General features: G+C 32.2%; 4 protein-coding genes across 5 annotated transcripts; 3 read left to right on the forward strand and 1 right to left on the reverse strand.

The window, feature by feature from the left end:
• The first annotated feature begins 2,080 nt into the window (after nt 1-2,080).
• Nucleotides 2,081-2,717, forward strand: LOC122590067 (classical arabinogalactan protein 2-like). The gene has a single exon (XM_043762400.1). The coding sequence runs from the start codon at nt 2,162-2,164 to the stop codon at nt 2,525-2,527; it is 366 nt and encodes a 121-aa protein (XP_043618335.1). The 5' UTR covers nt 2,081-2,161; the 3' UTR covers nt 2,528-2,717.
• Nucleotides 2,718-4,002: 1,285 nt separating this feature from the next.
• LOC122587849 (kinase-interacting protein 1-like) lies at nt 4,003-6,984 on the forward strand. The gene is made up of 2 exons (XM_043760014.1): nt 4,003-4,084; nt 4,205-6,984. The coding sequence occupies exon 2, from the start codon at nt 4,207-4,209 to the stop codon at nt 6,982-6,984; it is 2,778 nt and encodes a 925-aa protein (XP_043615949.1). The 5' UTR covers nt 4,003-4,084; nt 4,205-4,206.
• Nucleotides 6,985-9,222: 2,238 nt separating this feature from the next.
• LOC122589669 (protein SKIP34) lies at nt 9,223-10,822 on the forward strand. Of its 2 annotated transcripts, XR_006322302.1 has the most exons (3): nt 9,223-9,628; nt 9,814-9,916; nt 10,258-10,822. XR_006322302.1 is itself a non-coding variant. In XM_043761985.1 (2 exons), exon 1 carries the CDS (start codon nt 9,338-9,340, stop codon nt 9,623-9,625), a length of 288 nt encoding a protein of 95 aa, XP_043617920.1. In that variant the 5' UTR covers nt 9,223-9,337; the 3' UTR covers nt 9,626-9,628; nt 9,814-10,070. The 2 variants fall into 2 exon arrangements, 1 of the variants encoding a protein (XP_043617920.1); XM_043761985.1 differs by lacking the exon at nt 10,258-10,822 and having other exon boundaries at nt 9,814-10,070.
• Nucleotides 10,823-11,330: 508 nt separating this feature from the next.
• Nucleotides 11,331-18,883, reverse strand: LOC122589303 (receptor-like cytosolic serine/threonine-protein kinase RBK1). Its single transcript, XM_043761580.1, has 7 exons — nt 18,675-18,883; nt 18,043-18,516; nt 12,863-13,120; nt 12,426-12,580; nt 12,254-12,333; nt 11,992-12,127; nt 11,331-11,896 (listed from the first exon to the last, which is right to left on the reverse strand). The coding sequence occupies exons 1-7, from the start codon at nt 18,679-18,681 to the stop codon at nt 11,588-11,590; spliced, it is 1,419 nt and encodes a 472-aa protein (XP_043617515.1). The 5' UTR covers nt 18,682-18,883; the 3' UTR covers nt 11,331-11,587.
• Between the last annotated feature and the right edge of the window lie 3,393 nt (nt 18,884-22,276).

Below are 22,276 nucleotides of genomic sequence, written 5' to 3' on the forward strand. Positions count from 1 at the left end.
TACAAAATATTAAACAATAATTAAACTTAATACATTATAGCATCATTAAAAATGAAAATTCTATTCTCTTACATTCTCTACAATTTATTGAGAATGGAGGGAATGAAATTGATTCTCATTTTTCATTCTCTTTCTCATTTTTCATTGTAACCAAGCAATGAAAGTTTTTTTCTTTATATTTCTTACGTTTCCATTGTACCAAATACTCCGTACTCATGCTTTATTTGTGTATATTATTTGGTGGGTAGTCATAGATTGAAAACCTTTTTTTTTTCTCTCACAACAAACATGCATTATTGTATAATGCAACTAGATTTATGCCCGCGGAATGCGGTGACAGTTGGGGTAGTAGTTTTGGCGGTGGTGGCGGTGACGGTGGTGGGGGCGCGCTGGTGGTGAATGTAAAAGTCTAGTTTAGTTATTTTAAGGATTGAGAGATCTATTTTATTAAGGATATTATAGGTACATTAGGTTGAGATGTTTTAATTAATAAAAAGATGAGAGCGTAATTTTTGTTTTTCAAAGGCTGAAAGTTTAGAGGAAAAAAAAAGAAGATCATTTGCTTTATTAGATAGCATAGATTAGACAATGTCAGTTTTATTTTCTGTAAAATCTTTATAAAGTAAATTCTTCGACAGTTAATAATCTTTTTAGTCCAAATTTATAATTAGTACAAATTTAGAACTAAATCAATAAAAAAAAATGAAAGAGATCGTTTGGATAAATAAAGGGTAATATAAATATATTATATAGATATCTTTAAATTAGTAAATAAAAGAAAACAATGATTTAAATAAATCAAGTTCTTTTTCTAAAAAATGAGAAAGGATCAAATATTTTGTAATGTATTACTTATAACATAATAATAATAATATTTATACTTAGTCATTGCAAAATCCTACTTAAGATATTAAAAATGATGATGGCAATGTTCTTAATTTGTTTTCCTTGAAACTTATATGGAATGCAATAATAACATCAAGAAGTGAAAAACAATAACTCGATTTTTATTGGTGTGATTTTTTTTAATGTCTTTGTTGATCTCTAATTGGCATACGTTGTTTTTCAACCCTTTTGTATCATTTGCAATTAAAGGTCCGAGAAAAATATAGTCTATGTAAATATGTGTATTTTCAGATTTGTTCATTGTTCAATAGTACCTTGCGAATTGATCGTTTTAATTAATAATATTTTTATTCCCCGTCCAAAGGAAAAGGATTGTTGAGTTATAATCGACAACTGTTTATGATCATAATCAGTTATGTATAAACTCTATGTGACTAATGACAAATCATTGATTATTATCATAAACAGTTTTCTAATAATTAAGATCTACTTATGATCAACTTTACTATCAAGTTTACTACTGTATGTGTCGAAGCAAAAGATATAAGATCAATTATTTAGAAGAATAGTGGTGCCAAGTGCCAACTATAACATTTTTAACACTACCTTTATAACACTAGTTAGACATATCATTTCATTTATATAACTACTACTAATTAAATAATGTTAAACTTACAAAAAAATTTACCAAATAATATAACTTATAACCATGTCGACCTTTTTTTATATTATATATATATATTTTTTCTCTAACTTTTTGATTTATTAAATTACATGACATTGACGACACATCTGTAAACAAGGATTTTGTACAATTTCTCTGATATTCGCTTGCTTTTTATAAATGGATGAATTTTACTTTCATCCCTATGTATTACCGTAAATAGGTGCTCCTATTTTCACCTTCTTCTTTTAAATACATCCTTAATATACAATAAACAATTCAATGCATTTTATACAACTGTTTTATCTTAAGTAATTCATCGGAGATAGGAGTCATTTCCTATTTTTTTTACTGCTAGCATGTAATGTACTGTAATACTGATTACTATCATACTACTGCATGGATAATGATTAATCCATCATGAAAGGCTATGATTAGTGACAGCTAACAGAATTCTCAATTATCTATTTAATCTTTTATCTTCTTATTCTTAATAAAATCATTTACAGAAATATACAATCTGTATGTGACTTGGTCACATTCCTTCCTCCTTCTATATATATATACATAATTCTGTACACATTATTCCATTCATCTTCAACTTCTTTAATTTAACATCCTTCTTCTCAATACTATACCCAATCTCATCAAATGGCTTCTTCTACAGTGTGTCAAGTTTTGATAATCATGGCTCTCCTAGCCACTTCTTGTATAGCCCAATCTCCTGTCGCGGCCCCAACCGTTTCACCAACCGCTAGCCCGACTCCAGTTGCTGCACCTCCAACTCCTTCCCCGGCTCCAGTCCTAGCCCCCGGTGCCCCAACCGTGTCACCAGTCTCTGGACCTTCTCCATCACCTGCTTCACTTGCACCAAGTGCCCTGTCACCTGGCCCTTCTGCAGGTCCTTCACCAGCACCTGGTGGTCCCCCTGCAGATGTTCCTAACGGCTCTTTCGTCGTTAACGTTCCAATGTTTCTAGCGGTCGCTGGATCTTTCATTGCTGTTACATTGATGTGAAGGTTATAAAAATGTTTGGTTTTGCCACACCCATGAGATAAATTCTGTATTCTTTTTTTTTTTTTTACTGTTATTTGTTCTTGACATATATACAATATTTATTTTTCTTACATATTGGGGGTCGATATTTTTGTTTCCATGTTAATCAATTTGAGATATATATATATATACACATTGTGGCCCATTATTACATATTTGAATTACTATGGTATATGATAACCTGAATATATGTGTATATCTCATGTATATGATGATGAAATTGAATAAAATGACTTCTTATTCTTTTGGGTTTCAGTAATTTACTTTTTTGTTTTTTTTGGTTTCAAACTTCACATTAATCTAGTAGAACAAGTCGTTTATGTGTTACAACTTTGAAAATGATGTACTTAAGCAACATATGATTAATTTCACATAAATATGTAACTTTATGAATTGGGTTGACAATAGAACAAGCTTCTGATTAAGAGATCTAAAGCCCGAAAATTTTGGGACCTTTTATGGAACAGAGGCACAGTGCAGTGGTATGCTCTCTGTCTTTGTGTAAATGACCGGCTCAAACTTGAAAATGAGCGGGTCAAAATTGAAATGGTCTGGGCTTTGGGTCTTATGCTATGTTCTTTATCACTCGCCAAGATCAACGAGCTCCATAAACTTTCTAACGCCCTCCCTTTTATCCACCTGGCATCAACCATGGGATCAATGGATATGGTTGCAGGAAATGATGGTTTTCACTCAGCAAAATCGATTACACGGAAGCTGAAGTTTCATATACGTTCTATTCCAGATTAAAGATTTTTTGGAACAGCTAACTACCAAAGAAGGTCTCTTTTCTTGTTTGGAGAGTGCATCCTATGTGAAAAATGGAAGTCTTTCAATCTTGCTTCTTGGTTGCTGTATGTTGGGTTCTTGTTGCCTTTTTTGCTTTCTTGTCAATTTTGGGGCTCTATTGTATTTCTTGGAGTTGTGTTGTAAACTCTTGGTTTTCTAGACAATTATTACGTTATTTATTTATCTTATTATTTTATAATTTGATTTGATAGATTGATAGGAATTATAGTTTTTATTTAGTAAACAAAACTTATTTCTAATGCATTAGGCCTAAGGTGTGCATTAATCCCGGTTCCTATATCATCTCTCACCCTCTTAACTATAAATCACTTCCATTTGGTTTACCAAATGCCCATTTGACAACCATTACTTTCAACATTTCTTCAAACAAAACAAGTCTGATCAAAATCTAACTTGCCATTTTCATGGAATTTCCATTCTATTTGTAGAGAGGCATTCTCCATCTTATGTTTCTATTCGATACAACAAACCGGGCATCTTATTTGTATGGTTAGTTATATTTTGAATCATCAATAGAGTAAAATTTAATGGTCAAGAAAGAGTTTGCATGTTTTTTGATGCTCTTAAGGTTACAAGTCAAGAAGAAAGTGAAGTGTATTATCTAGGCATTTAAGATGTTACAAAGAGCGGCTAGCAACGCATTTTCGTGGTGGTGGGCTAGCCATATTCGAACCAAGCAGTCCAAATGGCTCGAGCAGAGCCTTTTAGGTAACAAACTATTATGAAAAGAACTGGATTATGTATGAGATATTGCATAAATTTATGTTACTATTTGTTTTTTTTTTCATTGCATATAACTCCTTCGTAATATGATCCATGTAAATGTAGATATGGAAGAAAAGGTTCATAACGCGCTAAACATTATTCAGAAAGATGGTGATTCTTTTGCAAAGAGGGCAGAAATGTACTATCGTCACAGACCAGATCTAATATGCTTTGTAGAGGAAACTTTTAGGGCTTATCGGTCATTAGCTGAGCGTTATGATAAATTGTCAAGGGACTTGCAAAAAGCCAACACCACCATAGCGTCAATCTTTCCAGATCAAGTTTCTTATGATGATTTTGACGATGAGGATGGTCCTCCAAAAATACCACGAAACATGCCCCCTCAAAACCAAGGTCCAAATGCTGCAAAAATTCCTAAAGTCCCACAATTTCCAACTAAAAATCTGAAAGGTCTTATTACCAATGCATCAAAGAAAATGCAGGTAAGCAATGCATTCAAAGAAGATAACCCAAAACGTATTGTTCCTAAATCTGGTTTGACAGAAGAAGAAGCATTTGAAGAAATTGACAAGATTCAAAAGGAGATACTTGCCTTGCAAACCATGAAAGAGTTCACGAAAAGTGCATATGAAAACGGGCTTTCCAAGTACTGGGAGATTGAGAACAAGATAAACACAATGCAACAAAAGGTTTGTAGATTAGAAGATGAGTTCAAAGTTGGGAGAGTTATTGAAGACGGTGACGCCAGAACTGTAATGGCACAAGCTGCATTAAAATCGTGTAAAGAAACACTCGACAAGTTAGAAGAGAAACGAGGGAATTCTAGTCAAGCTGCTAAAGCAGAACATGAGAAAATCGTCGATGCAAAAGAGAAAATAAAGGCATTGAAACATAAATTTCTCCCGGACCAAGTTGATGAATTAGAAAAAGATGACGCAGAGGAGTCACAGGTATCAAACCAAGAAAATGAAAAGGAGGCTGCGGAAAATAGTAAAAAATTTTCTCAAGAATTGTCCAAAAAACAGTTTACAGTTTCTGGATTAGCAGATTCTATTGACAAGGTTGCCAATAATGTTATCGGCTTAGAAAGTACTGTTTCGTCTCAGACTGCAAATATAGATAAATTGCGAAACCAGGCTAGTGAACTTCAAACAGAAATTCAGAACTTGGAAAGTGATGTGACTACCACGGAAGATGAGGCTCAAATACGACAAAAGTTGAAGATATTAGATAAAAAATTTCAAGGACTGCAGGGGTTGTATATGGATGTTGAAAAGCAAAATAGCACCCTAAATGTATATTTTAGTGGAGCTCGTTGTAACATTGAAAATCTCTCTGAGAAGCTTCATGATGTGCAACCAGATGAAGATACCGAGATGTATTCTCCTGCCTCTGAAGAAGAATATTTCAGGGCAGAGGAAGGCGGCGTAGATGAGGTTTGCAATGAAGACGAAGATCAAAATATGATTTCAGAAGAAGGTGTTGAAGAAAGAAACGCCCATTGCACTGGTGATCATAAATTTTCTAGAAAAACAGCCAATGATGATTATGTGAAGGATGAGCAGGACGACAATGATTATGATGATGATGATGATGATAGTGAGATAGATTCGTATACTTCTAATAAAAAAGGCAATTTGAATGACAATGATGAAGACATAAAAGAAACTACGCAGAAGAAAAAGTGTGAAAAGAATGCAGATGGGGTGAAGAATTCTGACATTAGAAAAGGTGATGTCAAGACGAAAGAAAGAAATACTCACATCAACGATGATGTGATGAATGACTCATATACTGCAACGGAAATGGGAGATAGTACAAGAGAGAACATCAAAGAATCCAATCATGAAACTCAAAAGAATCCGTTAAAACAATATACGACAACTTTGAAGAACTACAAGGAAACGAAGAAGAAGTTGAGTGAAGAAGAGAAGAAAAAACTAGAAACTCTTTTTGAACTAATTGTGCTCGTTAGAGAACTGAAAACAGGCATAGTGAAGAGGGACAGTGAAATTCAAATGCTAAAACTGAAGCTCAACCAAATTCAAGCCGAAGAAAATTGGCAAGAAGAGAAACAAGATGATTTACCTTCAGAAGAAAAAGAAGAAGATGAAGAAATACATATCTCAATAGATGATCCAGAGCCCGTTTCAGAGATTGAAGAGAAATTTAGAACTGATATTGATGCAATACTCGACGAAAATCTTGATTTCTGGTTAAGATTCAGCACTCAGTTCCATCAAGTACAAAAATTCAAAACTGAAGTAAATGATCTAAAGGGAGAGATAAATAAAGTTAAAGCTAAAGCTAGAAGAACAACAGAGGCCAAACCCAATGAAGAAAGATCAAACCAATCCGTATTCACAACGGATCTAAGATCAGAGATTCGGCCGATATACAAACATCTTAAAGAGATCCAAGGTGAACTTTCTTTATGGTTAGAGCAAGCCGGAAATCTAAAAGAAGAGCTACATTGGAGATGTGCATCTTTATCTAATATCAAAGAAGAAATAACAATGGCTTTAAAGGAAGGTATGCTAGAGGATGAAATCAAGTTTAGTACTCATCACGCCGCAAAATTTCAAGGTGAATTATTGAACATGGAACAAGAAAATAACCGAGTTAATGAAGAACTTGAAGCGGGATTAGATCATACTAGGAAACTACAACACGAAATAAAGAGGATCTTGCGAAGGTTAGAAGACGAGTTTGGTCTTTCAGACAATCAAAACCCATATCGACAACCTTCTTCAGTGCAATCACCAACTCGACCAGGCATACCCTTACGGTCTTTCATTTTTGGTGTCAAAGCGAAAAAGCAAAAGCCGTCGATCTTCAATGTTATAAACAATCATAAGAAAACAAGAGGTAGTCGTACATGACATCGTTATGTTTCTGTTGTTGTATAGTAGTATACTTTCCTTTTTTTATATCATTGAACATTTGTTACATATTGGGTTAAATTTCAACTCAGAATTCTCATTACAATAGTCTAACAAAGCTCCATAATCTTGATAATCAATCAAACCATCATCCAGATATATAAAATGTTGAACTATATAATACATATTCGAGATTGGACAAATTATATAATATAATTAATTATAATTATATATTGTTGGAAATTTTATAAAAGTTTTATTCATATGTTGAAATACATAATTATACTAACATAAATTATCAACGTAATAAATATGTTCAAATGAAGTTGGAAAGTGTATTTATTGTGTTTAATATTTAAATAATGTGGGTTTGTCATAGTAGAATTTAGTGTTTATAAAAATAAAAAAAAAATAGTTCCCTCGAATGTAAGAAACTTTGAACGAATGTTTATAGTAGGAAATAACTAAAGCTGTGTGTAATGTATGTAAACAACTTTGAAATAATGTTTATTGTATGTAAGAATTTCGTTTCAACCAATTACAATCTGACAAGTGGCACCTGTATATGGTTGGCACGTATGTTTTCTTACACACAATAAACATTTTTTCAAGTTGCTTACATACAATACACATAACTTTAGTTTTTTTTCCTAACATAGACATTCGGTCAAAGATAGTTAAATTTCAGGAAACTAATTAAAAAAAAAAGGTTAATAAAGCATGTAGTAAGTTTTATCTTTTTTTTTTTTGAAAGTTTACTATTATTCATAGTACCATTACCACCAATTAATGGTAAGGCCTAAACATATACAATCACCAATTACCTTAAATTGAAACTACACCAATCGTTCCAAGTAATCGATCCGTGCTTACCTCTATTTTTATACCATAAGAAACCAATTGATCTAATGTCGTTAAAAATCCTATCAACACTTATAGTGATATTGGCAAACCGTAGGTCATTGCGGGCTTTCCAAATGCACCAGCAGGTGGTGAAAACGATCCCCTTCGGTACGATTCTCTCCTTTGAACCGAGTCCATCAACTTTGTGAGCTTTGAACAGATCGATGGTCGAGAAGAAGAACAGAGGTGGTACCTTGCACCATGCTCCAATCTTTTGCAAAATTACCATAGCCACTTCGCATTCAAGCAGCAAATGAGCAGTCGATTCTTCATGATGTTCGCATATTCCACATAACAGGGAGCCGAATCGACATTTCCTTTTATTGAGGGCAGCTATAGTCGGAATCCTATCTAACCCAACGTGCCACATAAAGATATTACACTTCCTCAGGATCCACTTGCACCATTTAAAAACCATATTTTAGGTAAAGTAGAGGGGATTATGTAAATTTCAGAGGGGGTTGGGGGTGGGTAGGTTATGTAAAATTCATGGGTCTTATGTATTTTATCAAATTTAAAGGTTTAATATGTAACTTTTTTAATATGGCAGTACCTAAGCTTAGGTAAAATCTGCAGTACGTATCATTTTCCCCTATAGAAAAGAGTGCTAGTGGAATAATATATAAGGAGTCACATCCCAAGTTGGTAGGGGATGCGAAAAGAAAACGTGTTTATGCCTTTGCCCAAGATCGGGTCATGAGCAATTATTATAACTTTCATTTACACCATTTTGGTTACTAACTCTAGGATGTAGTCTATATAACAGAGCCTAATTAATATTCGTTAACGGCAAGAATTTTTGATGATACAAAATGCAACCTTATGGATAAATGATTAAATCAACCATAACGAGCTGATCCGAGTCCAATTTCGAGTCTCAGCTCGTTTGGACCTTAGTGTTTAACCTTGAGCTCGGCTCTTAGTGTATTAAGAAAGCTCCAGCTCAACTCGAAATCGGCTCGTTTGTCAATAAAAACTAAATGATTTAAAGCTTGGCTAGAACTAAGTGATCAAAATTTAACTCAATTATTTTAATCTCGTGAAAAAACTTGTTTAAGCTCAACTCATTTAATATTTTAAAGCCCAATTAATAAAATATGGATGTATATATATAAACAACTATATTATTATGAGTATTATATTTGAAAGTTAATTTAGTTTCACGAGTTTAATTGAGTTATGTATTCAAAGTTTGAGGCAAGGCTCGATAACCAAAAGAGTTAATAGCTAAGCTCGTTTAGACTCCACTCCAAACAAATTTTCTACCAATCGAATGTGGATAATTCTCGATTGGGACCAGTAAAATATGCATTTGAGTGTTATGGTCAACTTATTTTTATGAAACTACAATCCCAATCCCAACAACTTTCCACCCTCAATTCCCAACTAATATATATATTCTAATAAAATACACACACCCCAAACCGAAATTCTCCGATTATCAGCCACCATGTGCTACGGTTCCCATCGATTTCCACCATCCGGCGAAGAAATCAGGTCCCGTCCTGAATCACAAGAAAACGCCGCCGTAGTTGAAAGTCTCCGATTACGGCTAGCGGAGACGGAGGCGCGGCTGCAAAGAGCAAGAGAAAGAGAGGCGGCGCTCACCAAAAAACTAAATGAGATGAAAAGATTTGTATCAGTTATGGAGATTATTGAAACTTATCTTAAACAGAGATTTATTCATCAACAAAATCAGCTTGCTCTTCTTTTGTCGTCCGTACAACAACCTAAATAAAATGTTTGTCATGTTTTTCTCTTCCTTTTTTTTTTTTTGGATTTTCTTTGTGTATACTAAATTGATAATAATAATTGTTTAATTTGTAGTTTGATGAATTGTATTTAACTGGGGTTTTGTTATTTTAGTTATAATTTGAGTTATATTTGCTTGACGGAATTGGGTATTGTTGTATTTCTTTAACCTAGGGATTCAAATCAACCTGCTTTGCGAGCCGACTAATCCCAAGACGACCACTCGCTTTGCGGGTAATTTGGAGTCGTCTCTGGTGAACCTCTGTCACCTCAAGAGGTATATTTTTTTCATCCTAGAACTTGTGGTTTTTGTTGTTTCTTTTGTGTTGCATAATGTAGTGGCTAAGTTTTGAGGGGTTTATCTTCCAATTTGTTCATAGAGTATTATGTTCTTTTTTAGCATTATCAAATGACGTCTTAAAAGTTGGTTTTTTGATAACTTATAAACTAGATTTTATGCTTAATTTCCCTATGATATTGCATTTTAATAACTTGATTGGACGATATGAGTTATAATAACCTAGAGGGAGGAACAGATTTACAGATGAAACTGTATGCCTGTAGTTTTGAATATAAAACACCGAATTTTTAACTCTTTTTTTCTACTTGGTGGTTTAGGGAATGCTATGATATCTTAGGGCTTTGTGAGTGTGTCTGGTGCAACATTTTGAGTTTATAGTGTTGGGACTTGAGTTCGTGATTTTCCCCTTAATATACTCAAGAATATATTTTGAGTTTTTGATCAGTATTAGTTAAATTTTGATGTAGTATGCTGTCATATCATCTATAAGATTCAAGAACTAGTTGATAGTATTTCTTGAAATGTGGTTCTTGCCTGTTATAAACTCTTGATGAAATAACATCATTAGACTACAGAGTAATCCCTTTTGCAGCTACTCCAAGGGATTTGAGGTTAGGATAATGTACTAATTAGGAATCCTTGATCTCCCCATTGAACATATAGGCTGTGATTAGTAGTTCCATGATAGCTTCTTTCAATTGCATATCATGTGAATTGTATTCTGTGGCTTATGTATTAATTTGATGGTTTAGTAGCTGGGAGTGGTCTTAATCATCTCACATATCATAAACTCTGCATTTATAATTGCTGAACTAAAATTGGTCTACCCAGATCTTCTATTACATGTAGCCCTATTGTAATGGAACATCTTACAGAATTGTACAAGCTTGTTTCCAGTTTTTAGTGATTAATCTAAGCCTGTCTAAGTTCGCATCAGATTTTAATGATTTGCATCTTTACTTAGCTCTATAATTTATGTGTAGTAATGATTCAAAAACAATGTCTTTGTCGTGCTCACTAACATCTGTGGGTCAGTAGTCTATCATGATCAAGAAGTGCTTGAAATCACAAAATCACATCAGCAGAACACGAAGTGGTGGTAATGGAAGCCATCACAGGGGAACAACGGATGATGTTCATTGTATGATAGGCCTGTCACACTATCCACATAGGCACCAATGTGCCTTGCTGCGTTAATGTGACCTTCCTTTCAGTTTGAGGATGTCCCCCATCTTTCATTGTCTGGTTACATTTTACTATATTTAGTTTTGCAACGGCAAACCATTATACACGTAAACTACACGAATGTTCTCGGATGACCAGGACTTCCGAAAATCCAGACATGTGGGTAATTCTCTGTGTCTTCCCACTTCATGTGTAACAGGATGGATACAAAAACTTATACAGTATTAATTATAACTATACAATTTACATCCCTTCTGGCTTTACTTTTCTGTCCAAATTGATAAGCACCAACGCTCACCCAAGAGAAAAGAAAACTGAAAATTGAGGAAATTTCCTAAAATTCACAAGAACATTGGTGAAAACCAGTTTTCGATCATGCTTTCTGGTATATATGCATACCTATAGCATCTTTGATCCAAACCGCGGGTGTAGTGTGTACAAAAGGTCTAAAAATGCGATCTTTCATCCCATAACAAGTTCCCTATGACGATTGAGATCCTTAAGATACGTTGTAGATGTATAGCCCTCCAAATCACACTCATCTACAATAATTGATCTTCCATCGAACGTATTTTGTCTCAACTCTACAGTTGTGCCTTCCCCTTTTAGCATTTGAACCACTCGTTTCATATTTGGTCTCATGTCAGGCATGTGATGAATACATGACGAAGCAACTACAATTGTGCGTTTAACTTCAACAAGTTGATAGTCGTTTCCTAATCGGGGATCCACAAGTTCCTTCACATAACCCTCCTCAAGTAAAGGCTTTGCCTGTAAAAATGGTCAAAAGCTGATCATTGTTAGCAATTTGCAAAGATTTTGACAGTTCTTCATAAAGTTAAGCGAAAATGTACATCTATACGTACCCAAATTACAAGGCTTTTTTGATGCGAGTCAACGGCACGGCGACCAGTGATAAGTTCAAGCAAAAGAACACCAAAAGCGAATACATCGGTCTTTTCATGAATAACTCCATGCATGAAGTACTCTGGAGCCATATATCTAGAAAAGAAATTGTCAAAAACTTTAAACCTTTCTTACAAATGAAGAAATAAAAGTTTTACTAAACATAGTCTGTTATGTTGTGTCAAACGAAAATCGTAAATGAAAGGAGGCAAATTTTAGTACCCAAATGTCCCTTCCACAGGGGATACAATTTGTTGAGCCCATTTGTCAGGGAGCCATTTTGCCAGACCAAAATCTGATATCTGATCAAATGCAAATACTCAAATGTTAATTTTTAGGTGAAGTGAAAACTGCTTATTATCTAGCACTCTTACAGCCAAACGTAGAAATTTACCTGAGGTTCATAGTCTTCGGTTAGTAATATGTTTGAGGCAGTAATATCACGGTGAATTATGCGTTTGTTGCATTCGTAGTGTAGATATTGCAGACCTTCCGCGATTCCAATGGCAATCTTAAATCTTATGTTCCAGTCAATATTATCTTCTGAATCTGGAAACCAAAATCATATATTTGAATAATTGTTGTCTTTCAAACTAAATCTGTTGAGAATATCACCCATGGTAAGCCAATAGGTTTGGCGGCCCATTGGTAAGGTTTTTGACCTTGGGGTATTCCACCAGGGTTCGAGTCTCACTTCCTACATTTATATGGATCGATTATTTTGGGGGTTTTCTAGAGTGTTGAGTTCATACCCAGACATTCATGTAATTTAGAAGTAGGATTAGAAATAGTTGGTGTTTAAAGAAAAAAATAGCACCCATGGTAGCTTACTGTGTAGTAAAGTTGCAAGGCTGCCATGAGGGGCGAATTGTAGAACAAGGTGCAAGTCAGTATCGGAACTAAAACCGATCAACCTAGCAGCATTTGGATGGTTAATATGTGCAATGATTCCTAGCTCACTCAAGAAATCCCCAACTCTATCTTCATCTTTTTTCTCCTTCTTGGTTATTTTCTTGACTGCAACAATTTGACCATCCGGTAAGCATCCTCTGTACACTTCGGCATGCCCACCTTTTCCGAGCAAATTGTCTACATAAAGATAGTAAAAAGGGATAAGTTATGGGCAAAAGTTAATTTGTTTTAAAGTTAGAGACTGTTTTGTTGTTGTATATTAGTATAGGGACTTACATTGGAAAGAAAGAATGAATGAAAAAGGAATATAAGAAATTTTCTTTTTCTTTTATTTGTGAGATCGATGATAATCAATGGAACATCTTCACATGGTGCATTTTGGCAATGTAGATAAATGTGATGGGATGGAAGAGGACTATTAATCAATGTGAACAACATGTGGGGTTTCTTGGATTATTATGCATATATAAAATGCCTTGCATATGCCAAGTCTAATCGGACCTCAATCCCACACGTTCAACACCCGTCTCTTGTTTGTTTTTTGAGCCTCCTGATCTAGTACATCGCGTCTTGATCGACTTTTATTATTTTTTAAAAATCAACATTACAATTTACAAAACTTAAAGTAGATATTGAAAAATCAATATTGAAGCTTAATGACAGTGTATCCGGCCATAGTTGTCGGCAAAACTGAACGCCTTCATTCCCAACCTTTTAGTCATGTATCATTGATAGATAACTTGAAGCAAATCCGGTTCCGTGTATTGTAAGGGCACATTTCTAGTTTTATATAGATTGAGATTGTAATTGGTCCACTGAAAATTAAATACCAAATGAAAAATATTGTGATCGATCGATTAATTAGGTCAACTATCATTTATTAATGTTAGGATAGATCGAATTTACAAAACGGGTACTCACGGTATAACAACAATACGAGATAAATAAATAATTATGTGAAACAAATAGTTAATTAATAAAAATGGATGTAAAAGGGGAACTAAATATATAAGAGGGTAGGGGGAGATGTGGGTTGCGGAGTGGGGAAGTGGGGCTCTATTGCTCTAATGAATCGGGTGCATGAGAGAGTGGAGTAAATTAAATTGTGACAGACAAAAGTTATATAAAAGTTGGAAGGATATTATTTATTTTTTAACATTATAATAAGAAAATACTCATATATCCGTGCGATGCGGCAGTGTAATGGTGGCGGCGGTGACAGCGGTTGCGGTGCGCGACGGTGACGGTGACGGTAACGGTAGCAGTTATTAATTTAAAGGTAATTGATATGAAAGAGATAGTGTAGTGATTTTAGAGTTAACAGTAAATGTGGTAAATTAAGTTTATTTAAGATATTACGAGCATGGTACCCGTGCAAAATGCGGCGGTGATGGTAGTGACAGTGATGTGGTGGCATCGACGGATGGTGATGGCGGCGACGACCGTTAGCGGTGGCAAATGAGTCAAGTTATGTAGGTATATGATATAAAGATATTTGATTTAAAAGAGTAGTGGATATATATTAGAAGATCATTGAATGATTGTGTAAGTTAATTAATTTAGGGTAAAATGGTAATTTTGCATGTCCCAAAATTGTTAACTTTTCAACACTTTAGGAGAGAGTGTTATTTTTTTATATAAAAGTATAGATATAGAAGTATAGATAGATATTTCAAGTAAATATTATAAGTATTTTACATATAAATTTTTAAGAAATAAATAAAAGAGAAAGGTATCTTGAGATTAACGATTTAGTTGAATTTAGCTTAAAAAAAATATATATGAAAGAAACTAAATGTTGCATTATAAACATACGAGTATATAGTATAGATAAGTTTAGAAAGATTATTGGTTCAATTGGTTAGAGATGGGGTGGGAAGGTTTATTATCGTATTTTATGTGATATACAAATGATGTAAATGATTATATAACATACCAAATTTTGATTAAAATTCAGCCAAACATTACCTTGGCTAAGATAAAGATGTTGTGCCATCAAAACCGGCCACAATTATAATTTGACAATGACAAGTGATTTTTAGACCTTAAAAGCTACTTTAGTCATCATAAGTCATGTTATGTCAATAACAACTTATGCAACCTTTTATAGAATAGACAAATTGCATTAAGAAACAAGTTTTCGGTAGGTTACCAAATAGAGTACAAATTACATCAACTTAACTGGACAAATTTGCCAATTTTTTTAAAAATAAATCTTTTTTTATTATATTAAAGCACAGTTATCTAATAGCTTATTAACCAATCATAACTCTCGATTTCATTAAATTTTTAATTTTAACTTTTGTTGACTTTTATATTATAAGTAAATATATTTACACATTAATTGTCGACCACCTATGATCTAAAGATAAATATAATAATAAACAATTAAATTTATTCAATAAATAAATTAACGCCATCTTTGTGTTATGATTTGTAAATAGTCCTTATCCATTTTTAACTAAAACTTATCAATAATATATATCCTACCGTAATCATATAACTATATATATAACTATAATATAATATTTATTTTATTTTAATCTTAATTTTAATATATACTCAAAACAACTAACCTAGCAAATATTAACCAATCATAAGTCTCGATATAATTAAGTTAGTTAAATCAACACATGTCTAAGTTAATTTATATTTTTTTTGTTTTTCATCATCAATTTATACTTTATTCGAATATCAAAATAGTTAATACTTTGTTGCTTAATGTCCATCTTTAAATTAATTAAATAAGCACATGTTTAAATTAATTTGCATTTTTTTCATCACCAATTTACACGTTATTCCAATATCAAAATAGTTTATGCTTTGTTGCATAATGTTAATCTAATAACAAAATATACCTAAAAATTAGAGACGTACAAATTTTAATTAATATATTATTTTATATTATTTTTATTGTAAAACTTATCTACAAACAGTAATATATATCCATGTAATTTGTAAAAGACGAAGGAAGATATATGCTTCTAATGTTCATTTAACACATTATTTTGCTTTTTATTTGTTAATATTCTTGACATTTGAATTGCACAGTTAGTTTTTACGTATATCTTCAACTTTGAAACTACAAGCTTTTATGAGTTGAATGTATAAAGATCTAATATTGATAATGTCGTAAGTCGTCTCGTGTCCAGTATGAGACACGGGTCCAAAATCTAGTAAAAATCTATAATATAATCATCAACAAAAACAAGTCGGGTACTACAGAATTAAAGTTATCTCCACTCAACTCTAATTTCTCTTTTAACAACTGATATAATTATATGGATGGTGATTGTCAATTTACTAGTAAAGTTTGAGACATTACCTATAACTACATATTACTCCATATGATTGTATTTGAAAACTTATATATGTATTTAACATATCTTTAGAGAATTTTTGAATTTTTAAAATTTATGATTTCTTGCAAGCATCTATACCTAAATATGGTTATATACTATAAGAAAAATGTTAACCAAAAAAGCGATCGATATGTCAAAAACATATTTGTTAATGAGTAAGAAACAATGCAATCAGTGTGTCGATAAAAAGGAGCGTGAGGTGACATACCACCTAGATTTGATTACAACATATGCTCTTCAACTAGTTCGAGTGTCAGGTTCTTTTGACCCCATTGGATTTATTTCTTCCATTTTTGGTTGACATCTTAGTTCTAGTGTCAGGTTCTTTTGACCCCATTGGATTTATTTCTTCCATTCTTGATTGACATCATTTGTGCATTTATTATGGTATTCACCAAAAGGTATATTTTTTGTGTGTGTTATTTACAATATAATTAATTAAGTTTAATGTAGAGGTACATGTATGGAGTTTTGGATCCTTGTGTGAAATCATATCAGAACATGTTTTCATAAGAACATGCATGTTTATAGTTAATTTTATATTGTGAGTATTATTGTTATTCTTCTTCTCTGTCATGAGATATTGAGATAGAGAATTTTTTGTCATGTTTCATTCCCTTGAGTCAAACAAAAATTTCTTTTTCAATTTTCTTTTTAATACACTAACTTTTTTAACAGTAAAATAAAAACATACTTTATACTATTATACAATATATAACATCTTAAATTACGTTTGTTGATGTGGAAATTAAGTTGTATTAATTAATCATCCTCTTATAAATTAAAGAAAAACTAATCGGATGAAAGCCTTAATTTTATAACACATTAACACAATTAGACTTGAAATGTAAAAAAGTTGATATAATTAAACATCTGCCTTAACTTTACTAAGCTGCGCATGCCTTTCATCATGCGTCAAAATTATATTCACAAAATATTTTCTTTAATTAAAGCTAGCCAACAGAACATAGACCAATCGAATTACTCCAGTGATAGATTCATGATAAGATATTGATTTCTGGATAGTTCTAGTTTTATACTCACCGGCATATTAATTACTTTTGTTTTTTAGTTTTGTTAAATTACCGAACTTGACAATACTCATGCCAAATTGCCCTTATTTAAAAAACTAGCCCGGTAGTAAAAGGTAACATTAGTACGCATTCACATTTGTGACAAATTAACCCGAACTTTATAAATAAAAAAGATTTTATAAATTTTTTGACGTCTTCCTGAATTCTTAGGTGGTGTTTGTTTGGGGCTTAATAAATTAAGTCATTACTTAATTAAATATACTTAATCCATTAGGTCATCAATATTGTTTGTGTTTTTTGGCTTAATAAACAAAAAACAACTGTATTAACTTAATCCATACAAAAATTACTTATCCATTCAGTCACTTAATCAATTCAGTCACTTAATGGTTAGAAAAACAAACAGGTCCTTAGTGTTTTAATAAATCTAGCTTAATTGTTCTTCAAACGAAAAGGTCAAGTAAGCACTTATTGGGTGTTTAAGATTTGCTATATGGTTCCTAGCAAAATCAAACCATTGATTATTATGAGATAGTATTTTGGTTTGCTTAATTCATGACGATAGTAATTATATATGATGTGTTGAACAATTATGCTACTTATTTGAAATAAGCAGTTACCAAAATAAACTATTTATGTGTGCAAACAAGCAGTTAGAAATAAACTAGTATAGCAGTACCAATAAAGTTGAACAAAAACATACCTATGTGAAAGCCATTAGTAGCCACAACAAGTTCATGAAAACTGAAATTCCTCCATGAAGGTTTTGGCACATAATAATCATCAATGGATGGTTGTGAACTATTATTTCTTCCCAATATTCTCATAAAACTTCCTGTCGAAAATCGCCTCAATGATCTCGATTTAATTTTCAAGTTATCAATCATATTCCTACCCCATGACCCCGTTTGTACCATCTCCATTGCATGATTATTCGTGACATCTCCATCAACCTGCACCACTAGTGACGATTTTTCACAGAATAACATACTACTATTATCCGAATCTGACCCGGATTCAGAGACTTCCAATACACCTCTTGGAGACGATTGATCGTCGCTTTCAATATTGTCATTGTTTGTGTTACTTTCCATAGTTTCTTCCATTTCTATGTTTTTCTCAGGATCTTTCTTTGTACTTTTTATTTTCGATAAACTCTTGACGATTTTTCGTGATCCTATATGCATAAACAATTGATAAATGATATTAAACAATTGATAAATGATATTAGAATGTGAAATAAAATGACATTTTACTTACTTAGAAAACAGTTGGGGAGGAAAAAAAAAACTGTAATGGAAGTTATATATGTAAAAGTGAAAACTGAACACTTACCTTTCATTTTTTATTTATTTAATATTCAAACAATGTCCATCATTAAAGAGTCTTTAGTCGGGTGTATGATGGTGGTGACGGAGACGGAGAAATGGAGGAGACGGTGCCGGAGAAAGGAGGAAGGAATGAATGAATGGGTGGGAGAGAAATAGTATGAGTTGAGAGGCAGATATTATTTGAAGGGAGAGTGTGAGGAGGGAAGAAAAGAATGCTCTTTGTTTGTGTGGTGTAATCAAAACTATTTGTCTATTTTTATACATCTTTTTCAAAATAAAATAAAAAATCGAGATCGTTTGTCATTTGTGTAATTTTTTTATTAGTAAAATACATAGTTATCGTTTATATACATCTTAAATAATAACTAAATATGTGTGTAAAAACATATACACATATTATACATGCATGATGCATGTGTATAACACATCTTAATAAAGACATGTCTATGTGTAATGTTTATAACCAATAATTACTATCTATATAAGTGCTAATTAATGGTCTAAGTGTCTATTTCAAGTTCTAACCGTATTTGACATGTTTCATTTGATCAATGGAATAGCTAGATGAAAAACTTACAAATCTATTAATATATGGATTTGTTTGCTTCGTTTACAGTTGTATTCTCAATGTATATTCCCCAATATCTTGCACTCAAAACACACTAAGTTAAATACATACGTAATATAAGCATACATCATACGCGTCTGATGTAAAATTCACTTGTCAAAAAAAAAATACATACAAAATTAAAATTTTTAACTTTTTAATTTTTATGTTTATTGACTTATTTTGTTAGTATAATGCTAATATATATATAAACTAAATGCTTTGATAATTTATCGTCTGTGTTAAATCGTCGATATATCTCCTCGAAAACAAATTTTTTCTTAAAGGCGGTCGGAAGTTGAATAATCGCCTACCGAGATTTACAACTTTCACCATTAGTTGTATAATGTTCCCATTAACTCTCATGCAATTATCTCTATCCCTACCATAATGTTCCTTTCCATTTTTTAAACCAAGTTGTTAGATAACTTATAATACCATTTCTTTTGTTTATTAAGTTAAACATTTTCAAATAAGATACCTATAATACCCTTAATAAATTTATTTACAACATACATTCCACAACCATTAAAATAACTATATACCAGTCCCTTTTATATTAATCAATTTTACATTGCTGCCAACATCATCATCCGTCGCCGTCACCACCACTCGTTGCCGCCGTCGCCATACTACCGTAACGCGCGAGCATTTTCCAAGTAATCTTTTAATTTAGTCTAATTTTAAATAAATATATTTAACTTAACAAATTTTTTTTAAAAAATGTGTTAAAGGAATTGTGTTAAAGGAATTGTATTTTAGCAAGTTTGTATAGTGTAGGGGTACAGAATGTAAATATTAGCAAGTTAGTTAGGAGGTAGTTACCAAGTATATAATATTGTATTTTATCATTTCTTGTAATTAATCAGAAATGAATATAATGAAATTCCCAAAACACTCTCTCAAATCTCTCTCTAAATCCTCTTGATTTCAATCACAATTATGTTGTTAATAGAGTCGCATCACTTCCCATTACATGAATTACAAGGAATCTATTTCATCATCAAAAATCGTCACTGTCGGGCGGATCATTGTTTTATGAGTATGTGTAGTGGCTCAACTAAACCTACGACTTCCTCGAATACTAATCTAATTCGATCTTAAGCAAGCCTTAAAAATAAAGAGAGTATGTAACAGCAATATTAATTAAGACACTCTTTATATATAGTCTAACCCACCCCACATTTGAAATTAAAAAGAAGCCCTCAAAACAAAAAATATTCCTTAATTTTTTATGATAACGCATGCACGATGTGATTATCATATGAGTAAACTATTGCCAAGAAGTACCAACTTCACTATCGGTTTTGACGATGATGTCTTCCATTAAGCAAAAACCCTACCTCAAATAACTGACATTAAAATTGATATCTTAGATTAACGTTTTAACATCCGAATTATTGCAAGTCCAAACTTAAAAATGAATTAACAAACTTAATTAGTTTTTTTTATAAAAAAAAACTCTTCTAAGTAGTAATACCGCTCACAATTACAGAAACATAAAAGAAAATTACAGTATATATGACATAAATCTAGCTAGAACGGGAAAATGGTTTCGAATAATGAAACGGGATGCTAGTTGAGGATTTCTTTACAACAAAAAAGTCGTTTAAGTTAAAATAGATTTCAGGCCATTCAACAGAACGTGTCTGTCCTACAAGATACAACAAACTAAACAGTACGTGTGTATTGTTAAAACTAACATTGTACTCAAAAATGTACTTAGAAATTAAATACTTACTTTTTTATATGTTTCTTTATTTCAATTTTATATATAAAATTATTGATTGAAGCTAGATATTCCGTAAATATGAAAGAGTGAAGTGATTTTGGAATCTTTTAATACATTTTTTTCTAAATTAAAAGATATTTATTTAAATCTTAATATATAAACTATTTTTTAGAATTATGATGATTATATAAACAGGCTGCATACTAAATATCTTAACCTCTACCCCACCATTTTTTCAACCACAGATTAACCTTTCAATACATGTGAGATTAGCTTGGCTTTATATATACTTGTTTCGGCCCCCTACCACCTCCTCCTATACTCGAATAGTACGTTTAGGATTTCTCCGCAAATAAACTGGTCATGATATTTTATATTTAGCTCTTAAAGGGTTAAAATGGAATTGACAAAAATTATAAAAGTTACTTAGGGGGAGAGGAGTCATTTAGCCCAAAATCTCAACCATAGTTACAGGATTCGTTGAGCACCCACGAATTCCATTCTTGGTTCAACGATCCAATTTGTGATATGATTCGCGATCCCATTTGCGAACTAAAGACAAAAAACATCGAATTGGTAAAGGGTGGTTCGACGACCCCAAATGGATGAGGTTCAATAAACTGAACAACAAAAATTCGTGTTTTAGAAGAACGGTTGTTGAATTGTGTTTTGGTTTAATAATTTTGATTTAACTAATAATTAATACTGCGATTATCAAAATGAATATATTAAATGGATGAAAAAAACAAAGGATATAGTAATTTTTGTGTATTTGTTTTATTTTATGTATTTGGTTGTAAACTTTTAAGCTTAAAGACTTTTAATTTTTTTTTTCAAGTATTGAATATATTTTGACTTTGAAGTATTCAATATTCAAATCTATTATTGTACTTTTAAATTCGAGTTCACCGAACCGAAATGTACCGAAGTGATCAGAACTGAGTCTACCCCTTCCGAACCGGATTCATAGGACCCCGCGAATTGCGATCCCGAATCGCGAACCCGAACCGCGAATCATGTGACTACGATCTCAACCCTCCCAAATTTCATTAATTACATCTCTCCAACTTATTTTTGTTTTTCAACTCTCTCAACCAACCTTTCTAAGTCCCAACCTTTTTCTTTGGCATTTATCATTTTGTCGATCCTCCCGAAAAAAAATTTTCATTTAATTTAATCAAACATTTTTTAACAAAACAATATAATAAAACATAAACCATTCATTATATCAACTAATAAAATAAAACAAGGTTTGTTACATAATTAA

The sequence above is a fragment of the Erigeron canadensis genome, chromosome 2, assembly GCF_010389155.1.
Source record: "Erigeron canadensis isolate Cc75 chromosome 2, C_canadensis_v1, whole genome shotgun sequence".
Lineage (NCBI taxonomy): Eukaryota > Viridiplantae > Streptophyta > Magnoliopsida > Asterales > Asteraceae > Erigeron > Erigeron canadensis.

Excerpts from the sequence above, each read along its gene's own strand:
- LOC122589669 (XM_043761985.1), top strand. The coding sequence starts at position 9,338 with ATGTGCTACGGTTCCCATCGATTTCCACCATCCGGCGAAGAAATCAGG.
- LOC122590067 (XM_043762400.1), top strand. The coding sequence starts at position 2,162 with ATGGCTTCTTCTACAGTGTGTCAAGTTTTGATAATCATGGCTCTCCTA.
- LOC122587849 (XM_043760014.1), top strand. The coding sequence starts at position 4,207 with ATGGAAGAAAAGGTTCATAACGCGCTAAACATTATTCAGAAAGATGGT.
- LOC122589303 (XM_043761580.1), bottom strand. Across the intron at positions 13,121-18,042 it reads TACTAATGGCTTTCACATAG|ACAATTTGCTCGGAAAAGGT; the intron begins GTATGTTTTTGT and ends ATCTTTATGTAG. Across the intron at positions 12,334-12,425 it reads CCGAAGACTATGAACCTCAG|ATATCAGATTTTGGTCTGGC; the intron begins GTAAATTTCTAC and ends GCATTTGATCAG.